Source organism: Physella acuta, unplaced genomic scaffold (assembly GCF_028476545.2).
Source record: "Physella acuta isolate Inbredline_101_S28 unplaced genomic scaffold, ASM2847654v3 ptg000450l, whole genome shotgun sequence".
Taxonomy (NCBI): domain Eukaryota; kingdom Metazoa; phylum Mollusca; class Gastropoda; family Physidae; genus Physella; species Physella acuta.
This window is the reverse complement of record NW_026731969.1, coordinates 613,102-623,117: the sequence shown is the minus strand read 5'-3', so window position 1 is coordinate 623,117 and position 10,016 is coordinate 613,102. Positions and strand designations below refer to the sequence as shown.

The following is a 10,016-nucleotide window of genomic DNA, read 5'->3' as shown; positions in this document are numbered from 1 at the left end:
GAGTTCGAATCCTGGTTCAAGCCAGTAGACTGTCTCTGAGTTCACCCAACTCTCATGGGTACCTAACTCACGTTAGGGAGAGTAAAGTCGGCTGGGCATAGTGCTGACCACACTACCTCTTCATATGCCGAGATCACAGAAACAAGTGAACCCTACTTCACTTGCCTCGTAGACCGCAAGGTTTGAAAGGGAAACTTTCTTCTTTTTTTCACTTGCTTCTAAATGTATTTGGTATAAATGTGCTCAATCTACTTTGTGATTGTGTAAAAATGCATATATTTTTATTTGTTTTCTTTATTTCTCCGTATAGAATGTATTTTATAGTAGTCATTAATGAACGAACTCCAGAAAAGTAATATCTTAGCCGCCCTCTCATGTCTGTCTACAAGCGTCAACTTTGCTCGCACCCTCTATCAATATCTTTATAATTTTTAGTCTGTTAAATTTTATAACATGTATATGCTGCTGCTTGCGATGTTAAAAAAGTGCTTACTTATTAGAAAGTCCGTTGTGGTCGAGCTTGTTAAGCTCATGGCGGCTAAACCGCAAAGTCTTGAGTTCGAACACCCGGCAGATGACGCTCTTCTAGTAGAGACAACTCCAAAATCAAACAACTGCTCCCTTGTAGTTTTTTCTTGTTTGGACAAAAGCTATAGCAGAAAATGAAAAAAAGAAAAACTGTCTAAAATTGGAGTTAAAGGCCTATATGCACAAATAAAATTGAAACGTAATGCTTAATTGTCTTGGAGAGAATCCCAACATTAGATTTAAAAACTAAGAAGATATCTGTTATTAAATAATAAACTTAGAAGCAACAAAGTTTGTTAAGAAAAAATAACTGAAATATTTAAAATTAAAAATAAATGTAGTAAATACTTGCATTATTTTAAAAACAGAAGCAATGTATTTATTATTTTATTTTTTTATTTTTCATGGTAAGTATTATTTTCTCCAGTTCTATGTAGTATTATAATAAGTCATTATGGCTACATTTAAATTATAACATCTATTTCTGTTTTAATTTATTAATTATAGCAAAGGTAGAAACTTCATATACATGAGCGATTTAAATACCGATGAATGTGGGTTTCTATTTGTTTAATAAAAATCATGTCGTCTAAATGTACACATTTTAAACAGGCAAAGTATGTCAGTTGTAAAAAATCCGAATTTTATACAAAATTTGATAAATGGAAACCCAGGTACAATGAACAAGAGCACTATTTCTCCTCTATATAGTAGATGGTCCCATTGTGTAAAAAAATTATAATAAAATTTAGGAAAATATTAATAAAGTGCGGCGTTCTAGGGTAGATAATTCAATACAAAAAATCGTCATGGCTTAATTCTATTATCACAATGGCAATTACAATTGATATCGGAAGGAGTGGAAATGGGAGTTATGGATATGGCTAGGTGTGGATATGACCAGGTGCTATTATGAGACGTTATTGATAAGGGGTGTTAATGAAATGGGAGTTGTGGATATGGGAGTTGTAAATATGTCAGGTGTTGATATGGCCATGTGTTGATATGGCCATGTGTTGATATGACCATGTGTTGATATGGTCAGGTGTTGATATGGTCAGGTGTTGATATGGTCAGGTGTTGATATGGCCACGTGTTGATATGACCATGTGTTCATATGACCATGTGTTGATAAGGCCACTTGTTGATATGGTCAGGTGTTGATATGGTCAGGTGTTGATATTGGCAGGTGTTCATATGGCCACGTGTTGATATGGTCAGGTATTGATATGGCCAGGTGTTGATATGGTCAGGTATTGATATGGCCAGGTGTTGATATGGTCAGGTATTGATATGGCCACGTGTTGATATGGTCAGGTGTTGATATGACCATGTGTTGATATGGCCACGTGTTGATATGACCATGTGTTGATATGACCATGTGTTGATATGACCATGTGTTGATATGATCATGTGTTGATATGGCCATGTGTTGATATAGTCAGGTGTTGATAAAAGTCAGGTGTTGATATGGTCAGGTGTTGATATGGCCAGGTGTTGATATAGCCAGGAGTTGATAGGGTCAGGTATTTATAAAGCCAGTTGTTGAGACGGCCAGGTGTTGATATGGTCAGGTGTTGATATGGTCAGGTGTTCATCTGTTCAGGTGTTGATTTGGTCAGGTGTTGATATAGTCAGGTGTTGATATAGTTAGGTGTTGATATGGTTAGGTTTTGATATTGTTAGGTGTTGATATAGTAAGGTGTTGATATAGTCAGGTGTTGATATAGTCAGGTGTTGATATGGTTAGGTGCTGATATGGTCAGGTGTTGATATGGCCAGGTGTTGATAAAAGTCAGGTGTTGATATGGTCAGTTGTTGATATGGCCAGGTGTTGATATAGCCAGGTGTTGATATAGTCAGGTGTTGATATGGTTAGGTTTTGATATGGTCAGGTGTTGATATGGCCACGTGTTGATATGGCCACGTGTTGATATGACCATGTGTTGATATAGCCAGGTGTTGATATGGTCAGGTGTTGATATAGTCAGGTGTTGATATGGTCAGGTGTTGATATGGACAGATGTTGATATGGTCAGGTGTTGATATGGTCAGGTGTTGATATGGTCAGGTATTTATAAAGCCAGTTGTTGAGACGGCCAGGTGTTGATTTGGTCAGGTGTTGATATGGTTAGGTTTTGATATGGTCAGGTATCGATATGGCCACGTGTTGATATGGTCAGGTGTTCATCTGGTCAGGTGTTGATATAGCCAGGTCGTGATATGGCTAGGTGTTGATATGGTCAGGTGTTGATATGGTCAGGTGTTGATATGGTCAGGTATTTATAAAGCCAGTTGTTGAGACGGCCAGGTGTTGATTTGGTCAGGTGTTGATATGGTTAGGTTTTGATATGGTCAGGTATCGATATGGCCACGTGTTGATATGGTCAGGTGTTCATCTGGTCAGGTGTTGATATAGCCAGGTCGTGATATGGCTAGGTGTTGATATGGTCAGGTGTTGATATGGTCAGGTGTTGATATTGGCAGGTGTTGATATGGTCAGGTGTTGATATGGTTAGGTTTTGATATGGTCAGGTGTTGATATTATATATTGTGGAAATGAGCAGATGTGGATAACGACAGGCAAGCAAATGGTCAAATGGTGATATGGGCGAGTGAAAATATTTCATATGAGGATATTAACAGGCCTGAATAAAGTAAACTTACAGTTACTGGTGTAGGGCTTTATCGATGTGTCACTGTGAACCTATCGATTTTATATAATACTAGCAATATGAGGGTCTAGTACGAAACGTCATTGTCAATGAATAATAAGGGTAGGATAATAAGGGATTTATTTAGGTGGCTTAACTGTACTTACATTTTTCAGAGCAGACAAAAAAACTTAACAAATAAATTTTTATACACTGTGTCCTGGGCTGCAACAGATGTCACGTGATTTGCATAACTAGGGCAACGTATTTAAATTTTTACTTGTTAATTATCTCGTTAGTGTATGTAAAACGAAACGGATAATATATTCCACAAAAATTCCCTCTCCTGATAAATGATCAAATTTATGTACGTTACGATTTTCTGTTGAAAAAATTTGTTTTAATGTATACTGCTCTGGCTTCTGTGAAAAACCTTTCTGTTAAAGACCATTATCTGTGTGTTAAGTAATCATCATAAACCCGGCATTACCAACCCAAACCACAACCAACCAAAACCAAAACAACAAAACGCAAAAATAACGCCAACATAATTACAAATACAAACGAAAACAAAATCTAACAACAAACCCAACCACAACCACAAAAACCAATACAAACACAAAGAAAAAACAAACAAAAAAGCAAACGAAAACAAAAACCTAACAACAAACCCAACCACAACCACAAACACCAATAGGAACACAAAGAAAAAAACAAACGAAAAAGCAAACGAAAACAAACCAAACTCAAACGCTAAACCTACCAAAAACACAAACACAAACCCAAAAAAAACACAAACGAAAAAGCAAACGAAAACAAACCAAATCCAAACGCAAAACCAACCACTAACACAAATACAAACACAAACCCAAAGAAAAAAACACAAACGAAAGCGAAAAAAGAAAGAACAAAAACGAACCAAATCAAAACGCAACCACTAACGCAAACCCAACCTAAACACAAAGAAAACACAAACGCGAACATAAACGCAAAGTGCTCACAGTCTAGCCCGGGGCAGAATCGCCTGTTTCAGCTTAATAAACGACTATAGTACCTCAACTTATTCAGTCTTTTGCACTCACTTAAACGAACGTAGGTGCCAAACCAAACCAAATAAACAATTATAAAACTCCAAGCTTATCCGTAAAATACCTACAACATTTGCACTTGATCAATCACCGCTAATTATGTAATTATTTTTTTTTCCCAACACCAAAATCAAGTAATAAAAAGTAAATTCTTTTCCACTAATGCAATGGTTTATAAAGGGAAGTAATTGTGTTTTCCTAATTTATCAAAGGGAAGTAAGTGTTAAAGGACTAAATATAAATAATTTTCAGACATAATTAGAGTTTTTGTAAAAGATGATAATTTTTTTAAAATTGTGTTTAATGAACATGCCGACAATTATTACAATCAGTTTGAAAAATGGAAATTATATCCCAACACTTTCAATAGTAATTTTTTCTCATAAATTTAGACTATGAGCACGATAATAATCTAACACTTAAATCCATAGAAGTATGTCAACGACAAACTTATTACACGTTACATACAGAATTGAGCTTTATTTATTAGATATATATATGAAATACAGCGTAAAGTTTTTACTTCTTGTAAAGAGAGTATAGAGGAAGTATTGTAATAGGCACAAAAATAAAAAATAAATGTTTACAGTTTTCACCGATTTACTTTTAATTTTTCATCATATGCGGAAACATTTTTAAAAATTGTAATTTAGATATATCTAAATCTGGGTGAGGTACGCATCAGCGAATTGGAAAAAAAACTGGAATTTCCTATTTGCATGTATGTCTGTGTGTGTCTGAGTATCTGGCGGTGACCACGTTAACTTGATTATCGTTACAGCTAGGTTGACGAAACTTATTTTACTTTTTTCAAAATCCCATGACTTAAGTATTTGTTCAGTTAGATACACAAAATTTCACATATATGTAGAAGATCTATTTTTCGATCAGACACATTTTGAGTAATTTCCGGTGACAGGAAGTACTACTTTAATCTATTTCCGATTTCTCAATAAACGCATATGAATGTATTGAAAAATGGATTCTTCTCTCTTTCTTGATAAAGTACTAATATTCCGCACAATAACACACATATTATTTGCTGTTTGATTGGTGCACTATTATTTTATTTATGAGATTCCACTCTATTAAAAAAAAATTAAGTATTTGTAAAAAATATCCCAACTGCACTTAGTGTTACAGACCTTTATGACATGTGTTGTGAAGTGAATTAATGCGTGTTTCTGTGGTGAATGTCAGTTTTAGTGTGTGACATGTGGCGCTAAAGTTTTAGATCGTAAACTGCGTGTTGGTGAGATGTGTATTGAACAACAAAAAAAAACCGAGGATTGAATTATTTTTCTGTTATCTCCTTTTCTATCTAAATGTAAATGTAAATACAAATACAAAAGTAATGTAAATGTCGATGTCAATGCACATGCTGAAGCAAATGTAAATGAATAAAAGGTAACGTGAAGTAAGTTGAAAGAGATAAGGCGAACCGATGTGAGGTAAGGTCAGGTGAGGAAATGGTAACTTGAGGTGAAGTAAGGTAAGGTAAGGTAAGGTAAGGTAAGGTAAGGTAAGGTAAGGTAAGGTAAGGTAAGGTAAGGTAAGGTAAGGTAAGGTAAGGTAAGGTAAGCTAAGCTAAGGTAAGGTAAGGTAAGGTAAGGTAAGGTAAGGTAAGGTAAGGTAAGGTAAGGTAAGGTAAGGTAAGGTAAGGTAAGGTAAGGTAAGGTAAGGTAAGGTAAGGTAAGGTAAGGTAAGGTAAGGTAAGGTAAGGTAAGGTAAGGTAAGGTAAGGTAAGGTAAGGTAAGGTAAGGTAAGGTAAGGTAAGGTAAGGTAAGGTAAGGTAAGGTTAGGTTAGGTTAGGTTAGGTTAGGTTAGGTTAGGTTAGGTTAGGTTAGGTTAGGTTAGGTTAGGTTAGGTTAGGTTAGGTTAGGTTAGGTTAGGTTAGGTTAGGTTAGGTTAGGTGTAGGTTAGGTTAGGTTAGGTTAGGTTAGGTTAGGTTAGGTTAGGTTAGGTTAGGTTAGGTGTAAGGTTTAGTGTTAGTTAGGTTAGGTTAGGTTAGGTTAGGAGGTAAGGTAAGGTAAGGTGAGGTAGGTGTTTTGAGGTGAAGTTTTGTGGGTGTGGTAGGGTTGGGAGATTAGGTGAAGATATGTGAGATATTATTTTAAGTGAGGTGTTTTGAGGTGAAGTTTTGTGGGTTGTGGTGAGGGTTGGGAGATTAGGTGAAGATATGTGAGATTAAGATACGTCAGAACGGATTAAACGTTTATCACAGTTAATCAGGGTTCATTAAGGTCGATCTAGGTAGACTAAGCTCAATGTGGGTGTACTAAGTTACTTCAGACTAGGAAAGATTAGGCGACATTCGATTCGACAATATGGCAGATTAGGGAAAATAAACGGACATTATTGTAGAGTAAGATTTATATATATATATATATATATATATATATATATATATATATATATATATATATATATATATATATATATATATATATATATATATATATATATATATATATATATATATATATATATATATCGAGCGTTTGTTAAAAGAACCATTGAACGAAAATCAATATTCACTAATTTAAGCTGTAATGGCTAGGCTTACTGAACTAATGAAACTTATCCACACAATCTGCCCGCAGCTTTATATAACCAGGACTCACACTCTATCACTCACTAAAGGCTCGCTTGACATATATGGTAGTGTGACAGCTACTTAACGATACACACGTCACACCAAGTTCGACTGATAGTACGTTTTGTTTTCCTTACAGAAGATGCTCACGATGACGCCTGTACTGTTTGTAGTGATGATTCCAGCTCTAGTGTTGGCCCAGAAAGAGGCTAGCCAAGCCAATGAGATTTTCAATGTACTTGACACTGACGACAGTGGTGACCTCAGCGTTCTGGAGTTACAGGATTCGTTTGTCGTGAGTACATGTCATCCAAAGCCAGAGTTTCTTCAAGGCATCTCTTCGGGGATTCCCCCCCTCCCCCCCCCCCTCCCGCGCGGATCCCGAAAAAAGTCTACCCCCTCCCCACTAGAACGAAATGAAATTTATATAGAAAATATATACTTTTAACAGTGTCCCCCTCCCCCACCCGAAAAGTCTACCGCCCCCCCCCCCCCTCCGAAAATTTCAAGTGTTTCCCCCCCCCCCCTTATGTAAAAACTCTGAAAGAAACACTGTTCATAGCCTGTGAGGTCTGTGTTAATACATGTAAATTCTGTTTGGTAGTGTGAATGTTTAGTTAACATATCTAAATGTTGTCTTGTGTGATTAATTTTTTCTATAATTCTTTTATATCCATGAGGTGTTGATTTGTATGAAATTTGTGTTGATATATCTAGATTCTGTTGTGCTATTGCATATTTATTTCATATATCTGGATTGATTCTGTTGGTTGTTATGAATATTTAGCTTATATAATCAGATTGATTCTGTAGGTTGGTGTGAATGTTTAACATATATAATAGGTATCTATGAAGGTTTAATTGAGATATCCAGGCTTTTAAAAGTTTTGTTCGTTATTATTAAGTTTATTAATTCCATTTTTTTATCTTGCAAAAAGATACAATTTTTATTATATATAGAGGGAGTTTCATGGGTAAACAAAAACAATCTGTTTTACCTTAAAACAAAAGATACAGAATATTAGTAATAATATTTCTGATTTTTTGAACTACTTAGTAAAAAAAACCAATATAATCTATTGATAACACGATAATTTAGTCTTTTAAAGGTAATTATTGGAAAAAAGTTTTTAATTTTGCTTTGTCTAGCATTTTCTGAAATTGTACTAACGCAACTTCAGAATATTTTTAAAATCGTTTTATGAACATTTGAAATATTACGTTATCTAAGTAAAAAAATGTTTACGCAAAATCGGACCAGATATTGTATTGTGTATACATATCAAACAACCACACTTCTCACTGGTAACCTGTTCTACTGTGCAGAAATATGACTCTGATGTAGATGGCGATGTTACCTGGGAAGAGTACTATACCTTCATCGTGAGTCAGGACCCGAGCCTTGAGTACAGCCTCAAGTTTTTGTTCGACGTCTACGATTTCAATGTTGACGGGCATCTGAATCTGAAGGACTATAAGCATTTGCACGCCGCCATTGACGTAAACAAAGATGGGCTGGACGACAGAGAAGAATTTATCAAGGGATGGCGTGGTCAAGTGGTAGAGTACTTTGACTGTTAGTCATGAATGCCGTTAGTATCGTCTATGTAAAGCTGTGTATTTGCAATTTTGAGATTTTGATTTCTTAATATCTTGAATCTCAAAAGAAGCTTCCTAATTTAGTGTAGTAATGCTGTTCATTAATATCTTGTAACCTTTGTTAAGTTGTATAAACTTATACTCCAAAGATGGGATAAAGAACTGTTCATTTATACATTGTATACTATTTAAACATGTATAAACTTATACTCCACAGATGGGATGAAGATCTGTTCACAGCTGCTGACGCCCTGCCCAAGATTGATTAGTGTAAAAAATACGAATTTCTGAACAGTCTGTTGTATTATATATATATATATATATATATATATATATATATATATATATATATATATATATATATATATATATATAATATATAACATCGATAAATAAATAAAAAACATTAAAAAGTGAGAAGCAATTTTTTTTAAATTTTGTGTTATACTCATTTTGTGACATTTCTTTGATTCCTTTGACGAATACCTCAGTTGTCCAAAGATTTATATTACCAGATTTTACGCCGTTAGACATTTAATTTATTATCTATTTAAAATTTTACTTTGTATATAAATGAAAGTACAATTTTGAAAACATAAATTAATGGACTCTTACAAGTGCTTTAATTACTTGCACAAAAAAAAATCATCATAATAATTTTCTTTTAAATTTTGTTTATAGTAGGACTATAATGTTAGTCGGTCTATCAAAAGAAAAAAAATACAATCACAGTGGCAGAGGAACGAAATGGATCGCGTAGAATTATTAGATCATCTATTGTGCCCCATACATTGTGATTTGTGGGATGAGGTTGATATTGTTAGTCACAAGAAAACTATTTAATAATATTTTGTTTAGTAATACAGCTTTACTTTTTTTAGTATTTGCATAGAGGTGTTCAGTTATGGGAAAACGTGAAACAGTCTTATAGAATACATTAGTCAAACCATCGTGTCGTGTGTATCGAATTAACTGAAAGAATTTAACATTAAAGTTCTTTAAATCTCCAGGCAAATACTTGTCTGTTTTAAAGATCTCATAGTATACGTTTAAATATAAAACTACTAGCGTACCCGTCCCCGCGCGTTGCCGAAGGAATAGAAGTAAGGCTGACGTGTTATATAAGACGGGTTTCATCAACGCGTTACCAATCCTATGTTCTTAGACGCGTGACCATGTTTTCTAAAATTCAGTTATTAAAATGTAAACAATGCCTGAGCTTGGATCATAAATATCGCGACACTGGTTTACGTCGTTTTTTAAGAAATCGGAAATAGCGTAAAGAACTTCTTCCGGTCACTGGGAGGTACTCAAAATTTGAAAGAAATTAGATAGTTTGAACTTATACTGATTTGGTAAAAATTATATCTGAAACAGTATTTAAGTTATTGGATTTAAAAAAAAATTAGTAGAAACATGCCCACTTCCTGTTACCGGAAACGTTGATACAGAATATCAAATTTGATCAACCTAGCTGTAGCGGTATCGTATTTACAGACAAACGCACATACGGACACAGACACACATACACACACACAACCAAGTTTTCCC

General features: G+C 34.6%; 1 protein-coding gene across 1 annotated transcript; it reads left to right on the top strand.

Moving 5' to 3' along the window:
• The first annotated feature begins 6,854 nt into the window (after positions 1 to 6,854).
• LOC131943265 (uncharacterized) lies at positions 6,855 to 8,734 on the top strand. The gene is made up of 4 exons (XM_059303282.1): positions 6,855 to 6,931; positions 7,006 to 7,161; positions 8,193 to 8,431; positions 8,683 to 8,734. Exons 1-4 carry the CDS (start codon positions 6,929 to 6,931, stop codon positions 8,732 to 8,734), a joined length of 450 nt encoding a protein of 149 aa, XP_059159265.1. The 5' UTR covers positions 6,855 to 6,928.
• The last annotated feature ends 1,282 nt before the right edge of the window (positions 8,735 to 10,016 follow it).

Excerpts from the sequence above, each read along its gene's own strand:
- LOC131943265 (XM_059303282.1), top strand. Across the intron at positions 7,162-8,192 it reads AGTTACAGGATTCGTTTGTC|AAATATGACTCTGATGTAGA; the intron begins GTGAGTACATGT and ends TCTACTGTGCAG. Across the intron at positions 8,432-8,682 it reads TGGCGTGGTCAAGTGGTAGA|ATGGGATGAAGATCTGTTCA; the intron begins GTACTTTGACTG and ends TATACTCCACAG.